The 25,657-nt window shown below is 40.2% G+C and overlaps 1 protein-coding gene across 1 annotated transcript in view; it reads left to right on the plus strand.

Moving 5' to 3' along the window:
- The window catches only part of LOC106083260 (uncharacterized), a 197,014-nt gene that overhangs the window by 79,417 nt on the left and 91,940 nt on the right, over nucleotides 1-25,657 (plus strand). The window contains exons 5-6 of the mRNA XM_059368800.1: nucleotides 285-424; nucleotides 2,871-3,000. Coding sequence (XP_059224783.1) covers nucleotides 285-424; nucleotides 2,871-3,000 — 270 coding nt within the window. The remainder of the gene's footprint in view (nucleotides 1-284; nucleotides 425-2,870; nucleotides 3,001-25,657) is intronic.

Consider the following 25,657-nt stretch of genomic DNA (forward strand, 5'->3'; position numbering starts at 1 on the left):
TATGTAAATGCATAAACTGAAAGTTTGTCTGTCTAGGTTGTCAATAAAATACACTTCATACATGGATATGCATAAAAAAAATTCAATTCATTTACCATATTCTATTTGCATTAAATTTTAATCAAAATCTTCATGTTCATTGCATTTTTTTAAACATGCAAGTATTTATTGATACAGCTAGTTTTTTTTAAATTGAAATCTAGTGATTTAGTTGGATTTGGTCGCTTTTTTATTCAAATCATGATTTTATATGTCTACTTTCTTGTTCGTTTTTGTTTTTTCAGATACACCCTCCTTTGCCATATCACGTACCCCAGGTTTCGGTTATCCCTTGCGTGAAGGCATTGAGGTATCATTGAAGTGCGATGTCGACTCGAACCCACCAAGTACACCACGTTGGCAGAAGGATGATGGTGAACCACCGGTAAGTATAACAAAAAAAATTATTTCAAAATATATTTTTCAAAGAATTTTTTTTAACAAATTTATTGCTATAGGAAATTTTGTTAAAATTTCCTTTCCATTTCATTTCTACGGAAATTTAATCAATGTTTCACTTCTATAAGAAATTTGGTCAATAATTCATTGCAATAGGAGGTTTTTTTAAAATTGTATTTTGTGGAGGGTGGATTGTTGTTGTTGCATCAGTTTGTTGTGTTCTATCTTTCGTCTGCTTGATTCTATTGAGTGTCAAGACCCAGGAACTCTGCGACTAGGATGGGGTGTGTCCACAGTGATCTGGATCTGAGTCGAATGGGTCTGGCTGGGTAGTGCGGTCCCTGGTCACAATTAGGACATACATCTTGCACGTCGGCATCAAACCTGGCTCTGTATGAGTTGAGGCGGCTGCATCTGCCGGAACGCAGTAGAGGCAGACCTACTCTGGTTTTCCGTGGAGGTCAATTTCTTCAGGCGTAATGGGAGGCGGTCGGACATTCACTTGGTAACCATTTACCGCAACTGCTACCGTGTCTGCATGAATGTTGCCTAGACCTCCATGATGTGCTGCTTGATCGAGAGGTTCTCTCTTGTAGCGCTGAACCTCACGCTCTAGATCATGTAGATCTACCTCAAGGCTTCTGGGCGGTGGATATCTATCCACAAGATGATGATTTGGATGGTCTCTGCGATAACAGCCCAAAAGGTATTGCTTAGACAGCATGTAGTTATGTCTTCGCACTGATAGGATCTTAGTCTCCTGATGGAGGTGGTCCACATGAGAACTGAGGAGCCCATCGCATTTCGGAGGGCGGCATTCTTACAGATCTGAATATTATTCCACTGCGTGTCACAAAGCTGACGAGACCACACTGGCGCTGCATAACTTACCACAGACCGGTCAATTGCTTTGTACGTGGTCAACAAAGTTTCTTGGTCTGCACCCCAAGTGCTGCCGGCAAGTGACTTGAGGACCTTATTTCTACTTTTGACTTTATCGCAAATTGCTGTGGCATGTGGGGAGTATGAAAAAGAAGAGCTATTAAATGTGACGCTTAGCATTTTGTTACACTTGATGGTCTGAATCATTTCTCCATCGACCATCACAGTCAGCTCAGTATTCACCTCAAGCATATTTATAGTGAACAATGTAGATGAAGATTTGGTGGCAGATATCTTCAGATTTCATGCAGCGAAATATGAGGCAAGTTCGTTGAGGTAGATGTAGACGGGGGCCCGATGCCATGATCGTACAATCGTCCGCATATGATACGATCTCTATGCCGTCTGGAGGGGGTAGAATGGAGGATAGGTAGAAGTTAAACATTGCCGGAGATATCACCCCACCTTGGGGAACTCCCTGTTTCACTCTGCGGTGCTTCGACTTCTTATTCCTAAATTCCCCAAATGACTGAGAATTGTTGGCAATGTCCTCAAATAGTTTGGCATGGCTGACCGTGTCGAATGCCTTCGTTAGGTCCAGTGCCACGAGGACCGTCCTATCACATGGATTGGACTGATTGAAGCCAAGGCAAATGAGTGCGGTGATGGCATGCAAACCAGTTGTTGTGCTATGCAGTCTTCGAAATCCGACTTCATGCTCGGCGAATGGAAATTCTCCTACGAGGCTCCGGAGAAGAAATGCCTCAAGCGTCTTTGCTACCGGTGAGAGAAGGGAGATCGGTCTGCATGACTTTTCCAAACTCGGGTCCTTTCCAGGCTTCGGTATCGGGATCACTTTGCCCGTTTTCCAGATACTGGGAACTATAAGAGTGTTCAAAGATAGATTGAGGACAGTAGTGAGAACAATTGAGTCAGCATGTCCTAGTGCCAAACCAAGGAGCAAATAGCGACCGCCACGGTGGACCCCACATCTGGTTGGTCAAAGGAAGGGTTGCAGAAGGCTTTTCATCAAGGTGAATGCCACAAGGGCGCCACAAAACATAAGAGCGAGAAGAAAAAGACTCAGAACAAATACTGGGTGGAATTCTGCAACTCCGTGGAGGATACGTCTGAGGCCTTTAGTCTAAGAAGATCCTGTCCTCGAAATCTATTACGGTAGGATGCATTCAGAAGTCATAACCACCTCTGAATTTTTTTTTTTTTTTTGATGTTCACGACGGTGTTTGAACCTACCTGAACTCGGGCTGCGTAGTTTTTAAAATTCTTCATACACGAATAAGAACGCGTCAAATCTTGTATACCCTACACCATGTATAGCAAGTAGCTAGTTCTTTGAAAAACTTTTTAAATGAGCTTTATTAAGTTATTTGACCGATATGGGCCTTCCTTGTCATTGAAAGACACTTCCAGAGAAGTGTCCCCTGTTCGTTGATGGAAAGTTTGTTGTTAAATTTGCAAAAAAATTTCACATAACGTTTTACTCACTGTTGATGGTAAGTCTACTTTAATTCTTATCTTCTGTTTTTCAGGTCCCTCAAACTGGTGATGGTTTCCTTAATTTTACCTCCATCAGACGAGAACATTCTGGCTGGTACAAGTGTACATCGCGACATTTAAACTATCAATATTCATCGATTGGTTATTATCTAAGCGTAAGATGTAAGTATAAACTAGAAAATAGAAAAATATGATAACCAATAAAAAAAAATTTAAATTCATATAAATAAAGCCACCCCCAAAAGTATGCTACACTTCTTAAGCTACTAGCCATCAAAAGAGAAGCCCATACTTACAACCAAACAACGAACAAAAATGTTATCAATATTTCATAACATATGACTGCACAAATGCGTAAAATTACCTAGGCAAAAAAATACCAATCGAAGTTCGTTGGATGAAGCAGAAAAAAATGGCAAGGGTGTAAAAAAATATTTTGAATATAACTTGTTCGGTGTTTATGGCTGGCGATAGAGTTTATATTGAGCTCTAAGGCTTCATATGAAAAAGGAGTCCATTTTTTTTTTGGTTTTCGGAGGAAGGATAAGGGCTATGAAGAATCAAACTTTACCCTTGATGCCTATGAAATACACACAAGAAGCCCCTCTGCTTGTATCTTTAGCAAAAAATTCTGTAGTCGTGCAAAAACATAGACTGACATTGAAAAACTTTGCCTCATAGAGACAAAATGCCAGCGCCGCACCACCACCATTGGGAGCCATCGTATACAATAATTTTCATACCCGTATTATTGGTTGACTATCAAAAACACATTGGCTGGCAAACAGCCGGAACACAAAAATCTGCTTCGCAGCAAACCCCAAAAGTTGTTAAGTTCCGCCTGCCAAAGATGTTGTTGCCTCTTCAGCTACTGCTGTTGCTGCTGATGATGACGATGATGACACTCTGGATAAAGGCAAGTGAGGTGTCGAAGGATCACAGGCAACAAAATATTGATACGAAGGGTGCTTTTTATAGGCATAACACATGTCAAATGACAAAAAATATGTACCGTCCTTAAATGGGAAAATATGAGGGTGGGTTAAAGTCATCATGCCAATGCCCATATGCAAATGTGTGGTGTTAAAAAAAATAACAAAAAACAAAAAAAAAAACACTGTAAAATCATTGAGTTTGATAAGGAGTGTAAGGGTGTTGACAAAATTTGTCACTTCATTGTGATATTGAGGAGCGGCTTAGAAAATTTCTTTAGGCATTTAGCAAATTTCATTACACCTACTTGACAGTATAAATCCAAAGGTGTGAAAGGAGTTCTTACGGATATAGATTGAAAAAAATGTCGAATCTAATAAAGAATATTACAGATTAATTACTAAAAAAACTGTTAACTATACCGAGCTTAAAATTTATGAGAAATCTCTCTCTCGGAGTTCAGACTCCCGTCCTTGGAGGGGGCACCCTGCGTCTGTCGAAAAACGCAAAGTACCTAGGCATAGTCCTCGATTCAAAACTGTCCTGGAAGAGGAGCACCGAGGAAAGAAGCCGCACGGCACTGTTCTCTTTTTACTCCTGCAAGGGGATGTTCGCTTGGAAGTGGGGGGTAACTGCCAAGATGATTTATTTGATGTATACGGCCATGAGTGAGTGGTGAGACCAGTACTGGCCGATGGAGCACTGGTATGGTGGAATGCCTTAGGGAAAAGGACGCGTGCAAAGGAGTGCGAGAAGGTCCAGAGTCTGGCCTGCGTCGGTATTCCTGTGACACTGGGATCCGACTTCCTGGCACCATAGCCGACTGGAGTGAGGGCATTCGATTTGCTGAGAGGGACTAACGAAGGTCGAATGGTGTACTTGAGGAGAATGAGACCTCGATCTACACAGATGGCTTCAAGATGGATGCAGGGACTGGATTGGCGGTCTGCTCTGACGCACTCAATATCAGTATGTCTCTGAGACGGTTTTTCAGGCAAAGGTCTGTGCCATTGCAGCGACCGCAAGATGAATTCTGGTAAGGGACTTACTGCCCTCGAAACTCAAAATGTATGTGGATAATATGACGGCGCTCAAGGTCTTAGGGTCGAGGACGGTGAGATCGAGATGCGAGGCTGATTGTTTGAAGTCCCTGGATAGGCTCCGTACTCACGATATGACGCTGACATGGGTTCCTGGGCATGAGGGGATTCCAGCGAATGAGAGGGCGGACTAGTGCGGCAGGAGGCGTTCGTCTGCGCCAGGCGGACCAGTCATCGGTCTTGTCAACGTGCCATTTGTTGAGCTACTGAACACGGTAGAGGGGATGGCCAGGGCGGCGTCAGTGGCGAGGTGTGACTCGGTGAATTGTTGCCGGACTGCAAAGGTGCTATGGCCAGTCATGGACCAGAGGAGGACGAGGGAGTTGCTGGCGTTCGATAAGTGGTCGATGAGTACCTTGACAGGGGTCATAACCGAACCCTGTACCATAGGCCGCATGGAGGCGCGCATGGGAATACCGCACAATGACTTCTGTAGGAGTTGCTTCGATGAGGATGAGGAGGAGACTATTGAGCACTTGCTGTGTTCTTGTCCGGGTCTGCAGAGACGTAGGCTCTCCTTTCTGGGGAGCCGTTTCTTACGCGATCTGGGTGAACTTGCGAACGTATCTCTAGTATGTCTCCTCAGGAGAAAAAGTAGAGGTACGTTCGCAAGTACTAAAGAAACAGAATGGGTCCGACAGGGGGTGCCATAATCTCCGGCGTAGGTGCATCCGTGCATTGCTTGGGGACGGGCGTTTCTTCACCCCCCTCGGTTTCTCCATTCCTCCTATCTTTCTTTAATTCGTGTATAACCTTTAGTCCGAGGTCTCACATCTTCTTTCTCTTCGTTTTCTCTCTCCTCCGAGTGAAATCACCTTTGGTGGGTAACCCATTCAACCTAACCTAACCTATCTGAGAGATAGCCTATCCACCTATCTGCAAGTTCACCGAGATCGGAGAATAACTGCCTCCCTAGTATGGAAAGCCTGTGCTCCGGGCATGAGCAGAGCTGATGTTCGAACTTCTCATCCTCACCTAGACATAGTCGATAATAGCCGTTGCGCGGGACTCCCTTGCGCCCAGCCATATGGCTTACCACTCAGTGTCCCGTCATGACGGCTGTTATCGTACTCAGTGATCTCATATCGAAGGTCAGCAGCTCCCTCGTCCTCTTCCGGTCAACAGCTGGTCCGAGTCCTGGCAGTGTGACAAACATCCACTAACTCCCGCCTTACCACCGCCTCCGCACTGGCCGTCTCCTCCTCTATGTTCAATTGATCGCAAAAGGCGAGTGTGCAAGAACAGCCACAAGACTGCTTAAATTGATGGATCCGCTCCTTGCCGCCAGGCCAACACAACAGCCAGGCCAGGTCAACACAACTGCCAGGCCAGGAGCCCGTTCAGGACTCCAAACATTCCGTCACACACTTCAAGCTCATCGTCCTTGAATTCAAGGCAGGTTCAATCTCTGCATCTCCTTTGTAGCCAACATACTGGCACAGACCTCTGCCGGAAAGATGGTATACTCGTCCGACAATTTCACTGGCATACCGATGCCGAGTGTCTCCTAGTAAATTCTTACTTTCGTCCCTGACACCACACTGGAGCCGTCAGTGAAGACCGAGTTCTCATCCAACTCAAACACAACTTCCACCTCCCATTGCTCCCTTCCGGTTAAGCGAATCCGAAACAACATCTCCCGCATTTCAACCTCATCCTCCTTGAACTCAAAGCAGGTACATCATCCGGATTTCCTTTGCGGCCAATGTAAAGGCACAGACCTTTGCCTGAAAGACGATGCACTCCTCCTGCAATCTAGCTGATTCCCCTATGACGAGTGTCTCCTAGTAAATCCTCAGTTTCGTCTCTGACTCCATTCTCAGTGTAAACCGAGGTCTCATCCAACTCAAACACAGCTTCCGCCTCCCAGTCCTCCCTTCCAAGAAAGCGGATCCGAAACAACCTTTCACGAATCGGTCTTCGAGACAAGTCCTAATGGTGTTTAATGCAGGCTCCTGCCGCGTTGGTTCAATCCTGCAGTAATCTTAACCCCGGATGAATAAAATGCGTCTACCAAAGCCCCATTACATAACCGAAGCTGGCATGAGTACCAATCCCACCCCATGTTGTTTGGACGGAGTGGAGCACCATCTAAAACTCCCTTCGATCTCTAGGTCACGGCACCCGGTTGGAAAACCACACCGAGAAAAACTGCCCTTGCTGCGATTTTAAATCCTAACCACAGACATAATGTACCTCCTAGCCGGGGCATCACCATAGTGAGGCTAGAACTGAAGTTCCAGGGTATCCTGACTCCGGCGGTACCTGATTAAGGACTCTAGTCCATCCACGTTGTCCAATTACTTCAAGTTGAACTCCAAACAGTTCCGGAGCAGAAACAAAGAAAAACAGGTGGTATATCCCAAAATGACTCAGCGCAAGACTGTGCCAAAAGAGGAATGCCACCGAAACGTTGACAGAACACGGAATACATCCTGCTATTCACAAGGAATAGCAGTGACACCGTATGAAAAACATTCGAAACCACACGATCAAGATAAAACCTGGATATCAATTGTTAAGAAAAATCCCAGGACAACACGATACCTTGGTAGCATTAATCATCCACATCAGTCCACCTGGAGAGCTATTGTATACTTTCCAAACGTTGGTTTCCGGGGAGGTCTTTGTAAGGTGTGTAGCCTTCATCCTGTATCCATAGCCTCCAGAATTGAGCAGTGGCCACGTCCATGCGGTATATATACCTCAATAGGTTGTTAACACAGTGACCCCGATACAGGCCAGTCTCTGTACTTTTCGAAGTTCTTTGGTCTATTTGCTCTTCCCCACAGACTTTCACCGTACCAGTGCTCCATATGTCAACACTGGTCTCACAATGGCCGTGTACATCCAGTACATCATCTTCGGGCTAACTCTCGCTTCCTACCGAACATCCTTCTGTAGAAGTAGTAGGCGCACATAGCCTTTTGGTACCTTTCCTCCGTATTTCTTTTCCTGGACAGTTTCGAATCGAGGACTAGGCCTCGGTATTTCACCTCCTTTGACAACTGCAGAAAATTGCTCGCTCCTCTTATGCCAAGGTAACAAGTTCTCTAAACCTGTTGTATTGTCCTTATGTTGCACTTTTTCTCCATCGCAGTCTACCAAACTAACTCCTGAGACGTAAGTAAGTATCGACCTAATTACGCTGTAAGTCTGATTTAAACAAGACTGCCATTCCAACCTAGTGTAATAATACCACCTGAAGGTGCTAAGGACATCATGAAAATGTCCGCATTATGCATTTCATACGATGGCTGGACCCTTACCAGGGTTCAACACCTGTTCCAGAGTCTTCGCATTGCTCAAATTCACCACTTGAAACTGATGATCTTGTGGAAGCTTGAAGATGTCCGAACTATGCATTTCACTAGGATGGGTGTTCCCGAATCTTCTCATTGCTCAAATTCACCACTTGAAACTGATGATTAGCGCATGTGCTGCTGATATCTATAACTTCACACTTCGTTACTGCTTCTTAGCTTAATCAGCAACCATCTTGCTCTTCCGAGGTAGCTGTAGCATTTGTCTCCCTCCGTAGGAAATGGTCTGAAATTTCCATTGCAGGAGAACTGATGCCAGAGTACTTTAAAGCCAAGCATGTTCTGAATCGGTCCTTAACCTAATACAGCTCTAACTTGTTCCAGTTCACATCAGCTCTCGCACTACTGACCTCGTCTTTCGATTCGACTTCGATGACTGTTTTATTGACATTGTCCTTATCACGTTCTGCATTGGAAACACCATTCTCATTTGGTAATCCGAGGAATGGTTATGCTATTACTCTCCCAAACCTGCAGTAGATGATCCATTATTGCTGGATCTCAACGACTCGTGTCTCTCATTTCTTATTATAACCTGATTAGCTCCTATACTAACCTATTTTACTTCTTGAGAACCTAAGTTGTTTTTTTTTTTTTTTTGACACAAAACTTGATAACCAATCCTCGTTTGTCTGATGGCTTGAAGCGCATGTGGGTGCGTTATTTGTGTGCAAAATTTAACACAATCTCCAAATTATATGCACAGGGTTTGATTTTATAATGCCTGTCTGGGCGTTGGAGACAGTGTGGGTGTGGGTTTATAAAACAACATGGCAAAAACCCTGGAATGTTATGTTAACTTTAGTATACTACACCATTTGTAGACTAACACACCCACACCATCTCTCTCTCTCTATCTCTATGCTACTTTCAATGAGAAGATCCCATACCCATGTGGAAGCACTTGTTTATGGTAAGGTCGTAAATATTTGTATTTAACACCAATACATGCATACGCATATTTTTCGGTCTATGCCGACACTGGTATCTCACACCAAATATCGTCATGCCGCCCGTCATGCTTAAAGCTCTTAGCCTCCCTGGTGCATAGCAAATATCTCAAGTATGTTTATGTGGTAGAGTATGGATGTATGGGTGTGTGTAAAAGATTGTGAGTAAGTCTGTTACTGTGGCTCTGCGTGGGTGATGTATACATATTTGAATATATTCTAGGGAATAAACTCTCCTGTGTGGGTGCCAGTCGAAATTGATTATTTAAAATAATGTTTGCCTTACTACAAACTCTTCGTTTGGTAGAAAACCAGACCGAAATAGAAAGCAAATATCAAAAAAGAAACAACAACAACAACGATAGGATAACACCGAGTGGGGTTTGTGTTAATTTGCATTTATTTATTTCTCCTTTTGCGTAAGTAGGGAGGGCTTTGCCGTTGAAAATTTATTGTCAAACAACACCGAAAGCATGAGCTTACAAGTTGATATGCCTGAAAGTATGCCATGAAGTACTATGTGGTTTGGCCCCCAAAAGTAGGCAACATTTTGTTCTGCGGAAATGTGCTTTATGATTTTTTTTTTTTTTTTTTGGTGTATATTGATTTGTCTTGAATTGAGTTAAATAAAATTTAAGAAATGAGGAAATAAAACGAAGAAGACTATTCTTGCCGGTTCTTTAGAACATCCAGATACATCAAGTGCAAGTGAATTTCAACTAGCATGGAAATCAGGAAAAGGTCCCTGAGAAGACTGTCGAGAGGGGTGACAAGGAAAGGGTTCCATACGAACCCACACTAGATAGTGCTGATGCTTTATGATTGGGGAGACATAAACATTTTGTTGATTCGAGTCCATTAAGAATATAAGATAAGATGGTCTATTCCTTTCAGAAGGTATAAGTAGTAAGGTAGGATTTTACTCAAGAATGTTCGACTAAATGTATATGATCATGCTAAGATCAGTGTTGAATAATGTATGAAATGGAATGATGCTATACTCCGAGGTAAAAGAAAACATCTTGAGACAAAGTCAGTTGCCTAAGTAGAATAAGCCAAATGTTGATTTTCTTTAAAAACATGGCCATCGTGAGACCAGTGCTCACATATTTGCATTGGTATGGTAAACGGCTGTTGATGGGCGGAATCGTATTAGGGATTTCGACAATATCCAAGGAATTACCTGTGTAGACATCATTGGATTGCTGAACAGCAAGAGTAACAGAGTAGTAACTCATTTTTAAACGAGAATCTCAGTATGGCGCCTATTAAGGTATATTTTCGGAACTGGGACAAACTTCTCAAAAATCAATGAGTGCTGTTCACTTCGGCTTTTTATAGCCGAGTCCGAACGGCATGCCACAGAGCTACACCTGTTTGGGAGAAGTTTTAAATAGCAAAGTACCTCACAAATATCGCCAGCATTAGGAGGGGATAACCATCGCTGAAAGTTTTTCTGATGTTCCTGCTAAGATTCGAACCCAGACGTTCAGCATCATAGGAAAACATGCTAACCTCTGCTCTACGGTGGCATTCGCCAAGGTTCCACTTAGGCTGACGGAACTTGGCATAAGAAAGACGGGTCCATTTTGAATACAAGGGATGTACAATAAAAGCAGGTGAGAGCAGATGACTAACTAGAACCAAACTCCGATTTAATATAAGATCTGTATGATACGTATTTCTTATAAATAAGATTGGGCGTCGCACAGTGGGATATAATAGAAAAAAAAAACTAGTGAAAATATTCCATTTGAGATCGGATAGAGATAACTCTTTGAGTTTGAAATTGAATATGAAGAGGCTAGATCTGAGTTGTTATGGAGATCATGTGCATAATTTCAAAGCCCTAGGTGCTCCGGACCACTCTTCGCAGGGCCCTGAAACTGGAAAGTTCAGTATTTCAAAAAATTTTTTGAGCTGCCAAATCTTCATTTTTGCTCCGATTTCCAAAATATAGTGCTCAAAAATTAACACAAAAAGTCTGGTAAAGGTCTACGATATCGGTCCGGTTGCGCTCGTTTATTTTGATCTCCCGATTATTCTTTTCGTGATTTTTCGATCATCTTCTAGCTCGAGATAATATTCAAGGTTTTATATTCAAAGAACAGCACAGTAAAGAGCCAAAAAAAATTTGAGCGGTTTGTTGGATCATGATTTCTTAGACGCCATGTATCTTTATTAATACCTTTGTCAAATTGATAAAAGTGCCCCACATACCCAAAGACTATTGACTACAGTGTACAGCAAGCTTTCTGAGACCTGTTTCAAAAAAAAAAAAGCGTGCTCAACATCATACTCAATAGTCTTTGGGTATGTAGAACACCTTAATCAATTTGACAAAGGTAATGATGAAAATACATGACGTATGAGAAATCATTATCCGATCTCGCTGAAATTTCGGACAGTGAGATGTGTAAGGCCTCTTGACATCCATGCTAAACACGGCCCTGATTGGTTCAAATTTGGATATAGCTGCCATATAGACCGATCTCTCGATTTAAGGTCTTGTGTCCATAAAAGCCGCATTTATTGTCCGATTTCCCTGAAATTTAGGACAGTGAGTTGCAGTAAGCTTCTCGATATCCGTGTTCAATTTGATCCAGATTGGTATTGATTTGAATATAGCTGTCATATAGACCAATCTCTCGCTTAACGGTTTGGGCCTATAAAAGACGCATTTGTTGTTCGATTTCGCTGAAATTTTGGATAGTGAGTACTGTTAGGCCACTCAACATCCTTGTTTAATTTGATCCAGATCTGTCCAGATTTGGATACAGCTGCTAAATTGACCGATCTCTGAATTTAAGGTCTTGGGCCTATAAAAGGCGCATTTGTCACCCAATTTTGCTGGAATTTTGGACGGTGGATTATGTTAGGAAATTTTTGCAGCATTTGGAATAGATCGGTCAAGATTTGGATATAGTTGCCATATAGACCGATCTCTCGGTCTTGGGCGCATTAAAGCCACAATTATTAATCGATTTCGCTGAAATTTGTGTCCGTGAATTCTGTTAGGCCTCTCAACACTTTTGTTGCGTTTGGCACAGATCGGTGTAGATTTGGATATAGCTGCCATATAGACCTATCTCTAGATTTAAAGTCTTGGGCATAAAAAAGGTTCATCTTTTGTTCGATTTCGATTTCGCTGAAATTTGGGCTAGCGAGTTGTGTCAGGCCCTTCTCGATTTTTGTTGTATTTGGCAAAGATCGGTCAAGATTTGGATATAGCTGCCATATAGACCAATGTCTAGATTTAAGGTCTTTGGCCCATAATAGGTGCTTTTTTGTTCGATTTCGCCGAAATTTGGGATAGCGTAAAAAAGTTTAATTTATTATCCGATTTCGCTGAAGTTTGACACAATGAGTTGTGTGGGGCCCATTGACATTTGTACCGATTTTAGTCAAGATCGGGCTTTAATTGGACATAGCTGCCATATTTACCGATTTTTGGATTTCTTGGGCCAATAAAGGCAGCGTTCATTGGCCGATTTCATTGAAATTTGGCACAGTGAGCTGTGTTAGGCTCTTCGTTAGCCATGATGCAATATGGCCCAGATCAGTCCATATTACGATTAAGCTGCTAAGGTTTTACAACGGTGAATTTTTCGTCGGGTTTGACGTAATAGAGTTAATATGTACATCCGAAGTGGTGGGAGGCCAGTTAGGCCCATTGTGGTACCCTAGACAAAAAAAGGGAAGATAAATAAAATGTGAGATCTCGTACTCGAGGTTATACACGAATAAGTAGTCGGAGATCCTCCTCAGTCTACCCTCCGTATCCATAACACCGAGAATCGAACTGTGGCCGCAACTATCCTGCTTCAGCATGCCGAGTTCCCTCAGCCTGAGCGCGACCCTTTCGACGCAGTTGCAAATATACTCCCCAATGGGCTGCATATCCAGCATCGCCTCCAGGCCTGCCTGCGGTGCGGTTCTCAGTGCCCCTATCATCCCGACGCAAGCCAGTTTCTGGACCTTCTCGAATTCCCTCGCAAGCGTCCTCTTCCTCTTTTTTGTCGATCTGATTACGTCTGTTTGTTGATTAATTTAAAAAACCATTTGATCATATTGATAACGCTGTGGTAGATTATTTCTATGGATGTAATCAAATAGAGCCACCAAGTTTACCATTCTCTCTATTTGACCTTCTAGGCCACAACAACTTCATTTGGTATCCGATGCGGCAGACATTTAGTTTTCACATTATACAAATGACTCCCAAGACCCATACAAAATAAATTCATAGACATGGCCTTATGACTCCTTTTATAAATATAATATAATATAGCCCAGATTTGATCCTGGGACCCCCTAGAAACCCAACTCATTGGCTGATCAATTTGATTCTATTAACATAAATCGCGTATGAATTATAAAATTTTTTTGCAGAATACCTAGTACACACTCTTTTTAGAACATGAGTAAATTTACGGTTTTTTTTTCAAATTTGACCCAATTCAATTGGTCTTTAATCATGTGACTGCTGATTGTCCCCTTAATTTGGAAACATTTGAAAAATGTATAAATTTTCACACCAATATCCCCCAATGCAAAATTCCCCATACATCAAATTTTCATGTATTTCTTTTTTTTCGGAAAAGCGATTTGTTTTCGTTAGAATCAAACAAAAAAAAGGCAACGATACCGTACCTTAGAGATTTTTCATATAAATAAATAAATTGTCTGCTAGACACTTTCATAAGGTTTCATAAATCTTTTCACAGATTTTTCACAACATTTTTTCAGCTTTACCGTAAATAATTTATTTTGCTTTGTCTGCAATCATAATTTGTCATCAATCATGGATCAATACATGTCACAATTTATGGCTAGAGAAAGAAGAAAAAATTCCACAAAATTAAATGGCGAAATAAATTTCTCCAAAAAAAAAAACTATGCCATATAAAGCCATAGAATTTATACTAAACAAAAAAAAGATCCCCTAAAAGTATGCTTAGATTTGTCATAAAAAAATAAAATCGAAACTCACACATACTTGGATTTTTGTTCCTCTCTCAACTGATTACTCACGGGAATGGTACCAAAAAAAAAAAAAAAAAAAACAAATGCAGGGTCGTTTATCACAACAAAGCAATTACACACAGTACAGAGTAAATAACTCACCTCGTTATAAGAGAAAAAGTCCAACGAAAATAATAACTACACATAAAAATTCTTTGACATGGCCTAAAAGCAAAGCTTACGAAATAAAATCCAATGAAAGAACATTGAAAAACCAGCCAAGTCCAACAACAAAAAATACTCCCAAATATATGAAAAATTCCTATAATAACAACATGACAAAATGCTAACTCACCCTGGGGAATTCTTAACAGGAAATCCTTCAGCAATGCAAGTACCTTAAGGGTACCATACGCAACAACAGGCAGGCATCCAAACAAATGATGTAGTAGTGGAAACAGAGAACAAACGAGCAACGATTCTTGAAAAAAAGGACAAAAAAACCTAGGGAAATAAAACGAGCAAAATAAATCCTGACAAGCGGCTGTCGTTGCTCATTATTGACAATAACAAATGCTTTATTAATAAAGGCAACGTGTTGTACAAACATTTTAACTTTTCGTCACGCTCCTCCCCTGGCCACTACCACCAATAACACTTGCCAATCGAAGAGATTTACAACTACATACTCTACTTCCATCACTCATGTTTTTTGTTTTTTTTTTTGTACATTTTGGGTGGAAGATTTCTTAGAAATTGGTTTGGAAAACTAAAAACAAAAAACACATCATCAAAATCGACATCAAATGAACATGATTGATAAGACAATGTTGGTGTTTGGATGTCTAACAAAAAAGGGGCGAACAGTATAAACCTTCAATAAGCTTTGTTGTTGTACAGAAAAACAAGTAAAAAGGCATTAAGTTCGGCCAGGTCGAACTTTGGAAGCCCCTCACCTTGGGTATATATGTAAACCCCATTTCGTCAAAATCCGGTGAAAATTGGATAACTTAAGCACCCAAATTCGGCATGGACAAAATATATAGTCTTTTTGGCAGCTATATCCATTTATAAACCGATATGAACCATATTAAGGTCGGATATCGTGAGGCTCATAAAAACTCACTGTTTAAAATTTTAGCAAAATCGGGTAATAAATAGAGCTTTTGTGGGCTTTAGTCCCCTTATCGGCTGATAGTCCCCTTATCGGCTAAAGTCCGATCAGAACCATATTTAGGTCGAATGTTGGGAGGTCTAAACCCACGAACTGTTTCAAATTTCTGCGAAATCGGGTAATAAATAAAGATTTTATTGGCTTCAGACCCCTTATCGGGGGATCGGTCTGTATGACAGCTACATCTAAATAAAGTCCGATCTGTAACATATTTGGTCGGATATTAGGCTTAAAACTGCGCACTATTCCAAATTTCACCGAATTCGGATAAAAATAAAGCTTTCATGGCCTTCAGACCCTTTTCCTGGAGATCGGTCTATATGACAGCTTATCTAAATGTAGCCCGATCTGAACCATTTTTATGTCAGATGTCGGAAGGCTGAAAATAACTCACTGTTTTAAATTTCAGCAAAATCGGGTAATAAGTAAAGCTTTAATGGCCTTCAGACCCTGAATCGGGAGATCGGTCTATATGGTAGCTATATCTTACTATGGACCGATCTAATCCATATTTAGGTCAGATGTCGGGAGGCATAAAATAACTCACTGTTGGTAATTTCCACGAAATCGGGTAATAGATGAAGCTTTTATGACCTTCAGACCCTTTATCGGGAGATCGGTATATATGGTAGCTATATATAAATGTAGTCTGATCTCAGCAATATTTGGGTCAGTTGTCGGAGAGTATAAAGCTACTCACTGTTTGAAATTTCAGCAAAATCGGATAAAAAATAAAGTTTTTATGGGCATTAGACCCTTTATCGGAAAATCGGTCTATATAGCAGCTATATCCAAATATGATCCGATTTGGCCCGTTCAAGAACTTAACCAGCGTGCATCAAAAAGACATATCTATGCCAAATTTCAGCTCAATATCTCAATTTTTGTAGGCTCTAGTGTTATTACTACAGACGGACGGACAGACGGATAGACGGACACACACACGGACATCGTTAAATCGTCTTAGAATTTTATGACGATCTGAAGTATATATACTTTGTAGGGTCGGAAATTGATATTCCGATATGTTGCTTTTTAAACATTTCTTGAGGGCTTTTTATAAAAAATAAGGAAAAGCATGGTAAGTTCGGCCGGTCCGAATCTTATATACCCTCCACCATGGATCGCATTTGTCGAGATCTTGATACGGTATCTCTTTTTATATGGCAGCTATGTCAGGTTACGGACCGATTTGAACTATTCTTAGCACAGTTGTTGAAAGTTATAACAAAACACCTCATGCTACAATAAATTTTAGCTAAATCTGATAATACCAGCGCCCTCTAGTGGCTCAAGAAGTCAAGATCCCATATCGGTTTATATGGCAGCTATGTCAGGTTACGCACCGATTTAAACTATTCTTAGCACAGTTGTTGAAAGTTATAACAAAACACCTCATGCCAAATTTTAGCTAAATCTGATAATAAAATTCAATGATTTGCAAGCGTTGCTCGTTAGTAAGTCTATTCATGATGAAATGTCAAAGCATACTGAGCATCTTTCTCTTTGACACCATGTCTGAAATCCCACGTGATCTGTCAAATACTAATGCATGAAAATCCTAACCTCAAAAAAATCACCCTTTAACAGCGCCCTCTAGTGGCTCAAGAAGTCAAGACCTCAGATAGGTTTACCTGACAGCTATATCAGGTTATGGACCGATTTCAACCATACTCAGCACAGTTATTGGAATTCATAATAAAACACCTCTTGCAAGATTTCAGCCAAATCGGATAGGAATTGCTCTCTGTAGAGTCTCAAGAAGTCAAGAACCCAGATCTTTTTATATGGCAGCTATACCAGGTTATGGACCGATTTGAAGTATTCTAAGCACAGTTGTTGAAAGTCATAAAAAAACACGTCATGCAAGATTTCAGCCAAATCGGATAAGAATTGTGCCCTCTAGCGGAAGAAGAAGTCAAGATCCCAGATCAATTTATATGGCAGCTATATCAAAACATGGACCGATATGGCCCATTTACAATCCCAACCGACCTAAGCTAATAAGAAATATTTGTGCAAAATTTCAAGCGGCTAGCTTTATTCCTTCGAAAGTTAGCGTGCTTTCGACAGACAGACGGACGGACATGGCTAGTTCAACTTAAAATGTCATGACGATCAAGAATATATATACTTTATGGGGTCTTAGACGAATATATCGAGGAGTTACAACAGAATGACGAAAGTAGTATAACCCCATCCTATGGTGGAGGGTATAAAAATCACGACCAAATTTTATAAAAATTTCTTGAAGGCCTTTTATTAAAAAAAACTCTGGTTAAATCGTAATCGTATAACAGAAAGAAGTCAAAAGTTCGGGCGCCTGAAAAGGTCTTCGATAATCAAGTTTACTAAGTTTACAATGTTGCACTTAACGAGGCGTAAGTAAGTTTAGTGCTATAACGCTCCTGTAGTTTTCATTTGAGACTAGGGACATTATTTTTATACCCTACACCACCACTGAGGTACAGGGTATCATAGATTTGTGCATTTGTTTGCAACGCTAAGAAGGAGAAGAGCTAGTATATGGATCGGCTTAGAATTACGTCCTGAGTCGATTTAGCTATGTCTGTCTGTCCATGTATTCTTGTAATCAAGCTACAGGTCGCATTTGTTGTCCGATTTTCACCAAATTTTGCATAAGTGTCTTTTTTGTTCCAAGAACGAACGCTATTGATTTTGAAAAAATCGGTCCAGATTTAGATATAGCCCCCATATACATCTTTCATCCGATGAGCCCTTTTCAAGCTGTAGAAGCCACAATTTTAGTCCGATCCTTACAAAATTTGGCACGAAGTGTTTTTTTTAACGACTCAAAATGCTTGCAAAATTTTATTGAAATCGGTCCAGATTAAGATATAGCTCCCATATATCTCTCTCATCCGATGAGCCCTTTTAATGCTTTAGAAGCCACAATTTTAGTCCGATCCCTTCAAAATTTGGCACGAAGTGTTTTTTTTTTTTAACGACCCAAAATGCTTACAAAATTTTATTGAAATCGGTCCAGATTTAGATATAGCTCCCATATATCTCTCTCATCCGATATGCCCTTTTAAAGCTGTAGAAGCCCCAATTTTGATGCGATCTTTACGAAACTTGGCACGAAGTGCTCGTTGTGATGTCCCAAAAAATTTCATCATAATCGGATCAGATTTATATATAGCTCCCATATATAATTTTCGTCCGATTTGACCTATTAAGGCTGTAGAAGGCACAATTTTGGTGCGATCTCTACAAAATTTGGCGTGGAGTCGTTTTTGTAAAGTCTCAATGAATGCGCAATATTTCATCTAAATCGGTTCATATTTAGATATAGCTCCCATATATATCTTTCATCCGATATGGACTTTTAATGCTGTAGCAGGCACAATTTTAGTCCGATCTTTACAAAATTTGGCATGGAGCATTTAATTCAACGTCCTCATATGTGTTCAAAGTTTCATAAAAATCGGTCCAGATTAAGATATAGCTCCCATATATAATTTTCGTCCGATTTGACCTATTAAGGCAATATAAAGCACAATTTTTGTCCGATCTTTACAAAATTGGGCACGAAGTTCTTTTTGTGACGTTCCAATATGTGTGCAAAATTTCATCTAAATCGGTTCAGATTTAGATATAGCTCCCATATATTTTTCATCCGATATGACCTTTTAAGACTGTATAAGCCACAATTTTGGTCCGATTTTTACAAACTTTGGCATGCGCCGTTTTGTTCAACGTTCTCATATGTGTTCAAAGTATCATAAAAATCGGTCCAGATTTAGATATAGCACTCATATATATTTTTCATCCGATATGGCCTTTAAAGGCTTTAGAAGCCACAATTTTAGTCCGATCTTTATAAAATTTGGCGTGGGCCGTTTTATTCAACATCCTCATATGTGTGAAAAATTTCATACAAATCGGTCCAGATTCAGATATAGCTCCCATATATATCTTTCATCCGATAGGACCTTTTAAGGCTTTAGAAGCCACGATTTTGGTCCGATCTTAACAAAATTTGGCACGGAGCGTTTTATTCAACGTCCTCATATGTGTTCAAAGTTTCATAAAAATCGGTCCAGATTTATATGTAGCTCCTCTATATAATTTTCGTCCGATTTGACCTATTAAGGCTATAGAAAGTACAATTTTTGTCCGATCTTTAAAAAATTTGGCACGAAGTTCTTTTTGTGACGCTCCAATATGTGTGAAAAATTTTATCTAAATCGGTTCAGATTTAAATATAGCTCCCATATATATTTCTCATCCGATATGACCTTTTAAGGCACAATTTTGGTCCGATCTTTACAAAATTTGGCATGGGCCGTTTTGTTCAACGTCCTCATATGTGTTCAAAGTATCATAAAAATCGGTCCAGATTTAGATATAGCACTCATATATATTTTTCATCCGATATGGCCTTTAAAGGCTTTAGAAGCCACAATTTTGGTCCGATCTTTACAAAATTTGGCATGTGCCGTTTTATTCAACGTCCTCATATGTGTGGAAAATTTTATAAAAATCGGTCCAGATTTAGATATAGCTCCCATATATATTTTTCATCCGATATGACCTCTTAAGGCTGTACAAGCCATAATTTTGGTCCGATATTTACAAAATTTGGCATGGCCGTTTTATTTAACGTCCTCATATGTGTGCAAAATTTCATAAAAATCGGTCCAGATTAAGATATAGCACTCATATATATTTTTCATCCGATATTGCCTTTTAAGGCTTTGGAAGCCACAATTTTGGTCCGATCTTTACAAAATTTGGTGCTGTATACAAAATTAAATTCACACCAATTCAAACCATTAGAAACCATTAAACATTGAACTGCAACCAAAAACATAAAGCAATAATGTCAACTTGTCTAACAAAATAATAGACAATCAATGACTTATTTACAATCTTTCATAGCATCGCCGAAACAAAAGAAATTTGGTTTCAAATTTCACATCATTTCCTATATCTGTACAATCCCACTCCTCAATCAAACCCACTTCCTACAGGCTCTCTAGGCAAACAAACTAAAATGTTTTCTTCCCCCGGAATTTAAAAAATTTCTCGATTTTTTTGCTTGCCAAAGTAGAAGTCTATCATACCACTGCTTCGCTCCCAACACAAAATAAAAAAACGCCAAAGAGAAAGCCGGATAAGAAAAGAAAATTTCTGCTTATCAGCAAAAGGAAAATATTGTTCAAATCAAACTGATAGATAGATCTTTTAATAATTTAATAAGACAAAGATTACCAACAATAAAGATTTGGTTTTTTGTTGATTTTTCGGGAACAAGAAAAATATTGGATTTCAATTTAATTCCGGATAAGCTTCCAAGCAATTTAAAGACAAAGCAAAAGCAATTATTGAATATTTTTCAATTTATTGAACATAATACCATTTTTTATTGAAAGGACTAACTTTGAATGATTGCATTTGAAACAAAACATAAAATAAATAAACAAAGGAACAAACGTTACGAATGTGGAGTATGGTTAAACCAATTGTGGGAGCATTAGTCAACGATTTAAAGAACAAAGAAAATCCAATGAAGCAGTTGCTGCACGCCCCCAACACCTTGGTTGAAAACTTAGGGGGATATATTACTTCCTAATGCTGGCCGGACCATTATTTTTATTTACCCTCCACCATGGATTGCATTTGTCGAGTTCTTTGCCCAGTATCTCTTTGTAGGCAAACAAAGGATAATGGATAAGAAGTAAGAGCGTGCTAAGTTCGTCCGGGCCGAATCTTATATACCATCCACCATGGATCGCATTTGTCGAGTTCTATGCGCGGTATTTTTTTTTTAGGCAAACAAAGAATATTAAATAAGAACTGTTTTGCTATTGGAGCTATATCAAATTATAGTCCGATTCTGACCATACATGAATGCTGAACATTGTAGAAGTCTTGGTGTAATATTTCAGTTCATTCGGAAAAGAATTGCGCCTTGTAGGGGCTCAAGAAGCAAAATCGGGAGATAGGTTTATATGGGAGCTGTATTATTCGATTCAGACCATATTAGACACGTATGTTGAAGGTCATGAGAGAAATCGTTGCACAAAATCCCTGCCAAATCGGAGGAGAATTGCGCCTTCTAGAGGCTCAAGGAATCAAGATCCCAGATTGGTTTATATGGCGGCTATATCAGGTTATGTTGGAAGACATAACAGAATTGCGCGCTTCATTGGCTCAAGAAGTCAAGATCCAAGATCGGTTTATATGACAGCTACACCAGATTATGAATCGATTAGGATCATACTTAACACTGTTTTTGGAAGTCATAACAAAACACCTCATGCAAAATTTTAGCCAAATCGGAAGAGAATTGCGACCTCTATTGGCTCAAGAAGTCAAGATCCAAGATCGGTTTATATGGCAGCTATATCAAAACAAATACCGATTTGAATCATACTTATCGCAGTTGTTGAAAGTCATACCTAAACACCACGTGCTAAAATTTCAGTTAAATCGGACGATAATTGCGCCCTCTAGAGGCCCAAGAAGTCAAGACCCAAGTTCGGTTTATATGACAGCCATATCAAAACATGGACCGATTTGGCCCATTTACAACTGACCTACACTAATGAGAAGTATTTGTGCAAAATTTTAAGCGGGTAGCTTTACTCCTTCGAAAATTAGCGTGCTTTCGATAGACAAACGGACGGACGGACAGTCGGACGGACATGGCTGGATCGACTTAATTTTGCACAAATACTTCTCATTAGTGTAGGTCAGTTGGGATTGTAAATGGTCCAAATCGGTCCATGTTTTGATATAGCTGCCATATAAACCGAACTTGGGTCTTGACTTCTTGAGCCTCTAGAGGGCGCAATTTTAATCCGATTGGAATGAAATTGAGCACGACTTGTTTTGATATCATATCCAAAAATTGTGCTAAGTTAGGTTCAAATTGGTTCATAACCTGATATAGCTGCCATATAAACCGATCTTGGGTCTTGACTTCTTGAGCCTCTAGAGGGCGCAATTCTTATCCGATTGGAATGAAATTCCCCACGACGTATTTTGTTATGATATCCAACAACTGTGCTGAGTACGATTCAAATCGGTCCATAACCTGATATAGCTGTCATATAAACCCATCTGGGGACTTGACTTCTTGAGCTTCTAGAGGCCGCTATTCCTATCCGATTTGGCTGAAATTTTGCATGACGTATTTTATTATGACTCTCAACAGCTGTATCAAATAAGGTCCAAATCGGTTCATAACCTGATACAGCTGCCATATAAACCGATCTGGGATCTTGACTTTTTGAGACTCTAGAGGTCGCAATTATTATCCGATTTGTTGGCTGAAGTTTTGTACGCAGATCCTCTTATGACCATCAACATACGTGTTTACTGTGCTCTGAATCGGTCTGTGGCCTGATATAGCTCCCATATAAATCGACCTCTCTATTTTATTTCTTGAGCCCCTAAAGAGCGCAATTCTTATTCGAATTAGCTGACATTTTACACAGGTGTTCAACATATAATTTAATTGTGGTCTGAAACGGACCATATCTTGATGTCGCTCTAAAAGCAGAGGAAATCTGTTCTTTTGTTCTTTTTTGCTAAGAAGAGATGCCGCGAAAAGAACTAGACAAATGCGATCCATGGTAGAGGGTATATAAGATTCGTCCCGGGCGAACTTAGCACGCTTTTATATTGTTTTCTTACAATTCTTTCAAACAGAGTCAGAACATTGCAGTCTCTCCCTGTTCTTTAACAGTTTCAAATAGTTATCTGTAGCCGTACTCAAATGGCATATTGTTACTTGTTTTTTTTTTTCGCTTCTATCCCACTGTGAGTCGTTTACAATCAGACGATCGGTTTTGATTTGGGACCTATGGTTTAACTGGCACATTTTCTTAGAATTCTTCTTAAGTTAAATTTGTTTTAATCGCTCGGTTTCGTTTTGTTTTTTCCACAGAAATTAACCCACCCCACCCTAGTGTATGTTTAAACTTTATAAGGTCACAGATGAATGTTATGAGATGTAACATACACCAAAGTGGGGGGCACAATAATATGTGACCTAAAGTAATTCAAGGCGGAAGTAATTTTTGGGAGCCATAAACACTTTATAATATTTCGAATGGATTTTTACTAATTTTTTATACTTTTTCTAAACTATTTTCCTAATGTGACACTTTGAATGATTTCAAGACACAAATCATAATCAACGAGCTCCTTGTGGGTGTAAATCGGAAGAGAAATTTTTTATACACGTGCCTCCAGCCACTTTCTTTGAAGGATATCCTTGCCACTTTCCGTTTGCAAGTCCATATATAGTTTCTTGCCACTTTTTGTTGCTATTTGTGATATCATTAAGGCAAAGTTTTTCACAAAGTTTATATCCTTAATACGAGTACAGGAAGCCTACTTGGACTTATAATTAGTTCGCTTGTTCAAAATTTCCCATATACGTGCAGTGAGTTGAACCGTCTTCTGCATATGTTCAAGTTATGCCCTGATTTTGTTATTTTTATTTTTTTTTTCTATGGCTTTTTCTGTTCTGCCAGTGATTGGCCGCTCCTATGGTCGATTTGGTTTTGTTTGTCTTATTGATTGTTGTTATGGCTAATTTTGTAACTATGACTGAATAACTGAACAGATTGTTGCATTGATTATCGGCAAAACTGTTTGCAAGGAAAGCAAAACAAAAAAGTGGAGGCGAAAGAACAAAGAAACTTTTTTCCAGGAATTTTCCATAAGAAATAGTAATACAAGAATAAAACTTGACATTAATTGGGCACGTATTCAAGATAGAAATATAAAAGGAGAAGTAGAAGTAGAAAAAAACAAAGACGTGAAACTAATGAAAAACAACTTTTCAAGAGTCATTTAGATGACTTTTGTTAAGGCTTAATTACACAGAAATTCCTAGGCATATGGTTTCCTGCTTTAAGAAGAGTTCTCCGATGATGCTTGACTAAGCATTTAAAAAGTCTGTTTTTTAGGCATAACAATAGGTTGTCAATAGTTTGGTATTGGCAAAGGTGAAACTCGTCATATTTTAAAGGAAAAAGTTGTGAATTAAGAACATTTTATACTGATTTTGCACTTTACAACAATAATGTTACATGTAGCGCAGAGGTTAGCATGTCCGCCTATGACGCTGAATGTCTGGGTTCGAATCCTGGCGAGACCATCAGAAAACAATTTTCAGTGGTTTTCCCCTCCTAATGCTGGCTACATTTGTGAGGTATTATGCCATGTAAAACTTCTCTCCAAAGAGGGGTCGCAGTGCGGCACGCCGTTCGGATTCGGCTATAAACAGGAGGCCCTTATTATTGAGCTTAAAAAACTTAAATCGGACTGCACTCATTGATATGTGGGAAGTTTGCCTCTGTTCCTTAGTGGAATGTTCATGGGCAAAATTTGCATTTGCAAGTTTCCGATTCTCGGCTAACACGGGATAACTATGAGCACCACACTGGCTGGAACTTTGAGCTCCGACTTGTGTGGTGTCCATCGTTATCACGGGAAGCTCAGCTGAACGCAACCGTGCGCATCCACAGGTTGCGGATGGTGTTAAACTCCTTTTTTATGCGGAGTAGCTGCAAATGCGGCCGCGGGCAGTCAGCGATTTTCGAGAGGAGAGTCTCAGTGAGGAGTCAGGTGGCACTGGCTCTTAATAAAATACTGAGTGGCAATGATACTCGAGATGACAAGGCGAGTTATTGGCGCCTTCAAATAACCAATGGCCAACATCAGCGTCTGTTCCTAGGTTAGGGGCGGCTGGAGGCGAGTGTCGGATCTTGAAGCAAGCGGCTCGCCACAATGAGGGATACATGAAACCCATGCGGTGGGGCTACTGGGCCAATAACCTGCCCATGGAAAACTATGAGAACTACTATAAGAAACATAGGAATCGTAAAAAGGGACCCTCGCCCCTCCCCCCACAACGTTGACGATCCACCCATGATTTGCGGAATGTCCGCACTCTTTATAGAAAAGATGCAGTATACGCGATGGCGGATATATCAGAGAAGTAAAATGCAAATTATGCAAATCTTGCCCATGAACTTTCCACTAAGGAACAGGGGCATACTTCTCACACATCAATGAGTGCAGTCCGATTCAAGTTTAAGTGAATTGGCTGTTGATTTGTGGTTAGTTGGAGACTGAAACAACTTGTCTCCAGCTTTACTCCGGTGGATGAGGGGCTAGCCACAATACGCATAAAAGCCAAATTCTTCAACATCAGCCTTATTTGTGCCCATGCCCCGACGAAAGAGAAAGACGAGCAGAGCAAGCTTATTTTCTAGGAGCGCCTATAGAGAGAATATGACCTGCAGCCCCTCCCATGATATTAAAATCGTTCTGGGAGATTTTAATACGAAGATAGGGAAGGAAGATATCTTAGGTCCTACAGTCGGA

This window comes from Stomoxys calcitrans, chromosome 5, assembly GCF_963082655.1.
Source record: "Stomoxys calcitrans chromosome 5, idStoCalc2.1, whole genome shotgun sequence".
NCBI classification, from domain to species: domain Eukaryota; kingdom Metazoa; phylum Arthropoda; class Insecta; order Diptera; family Muscidae; genus Stomoxys; species Stomoxys calcitrans.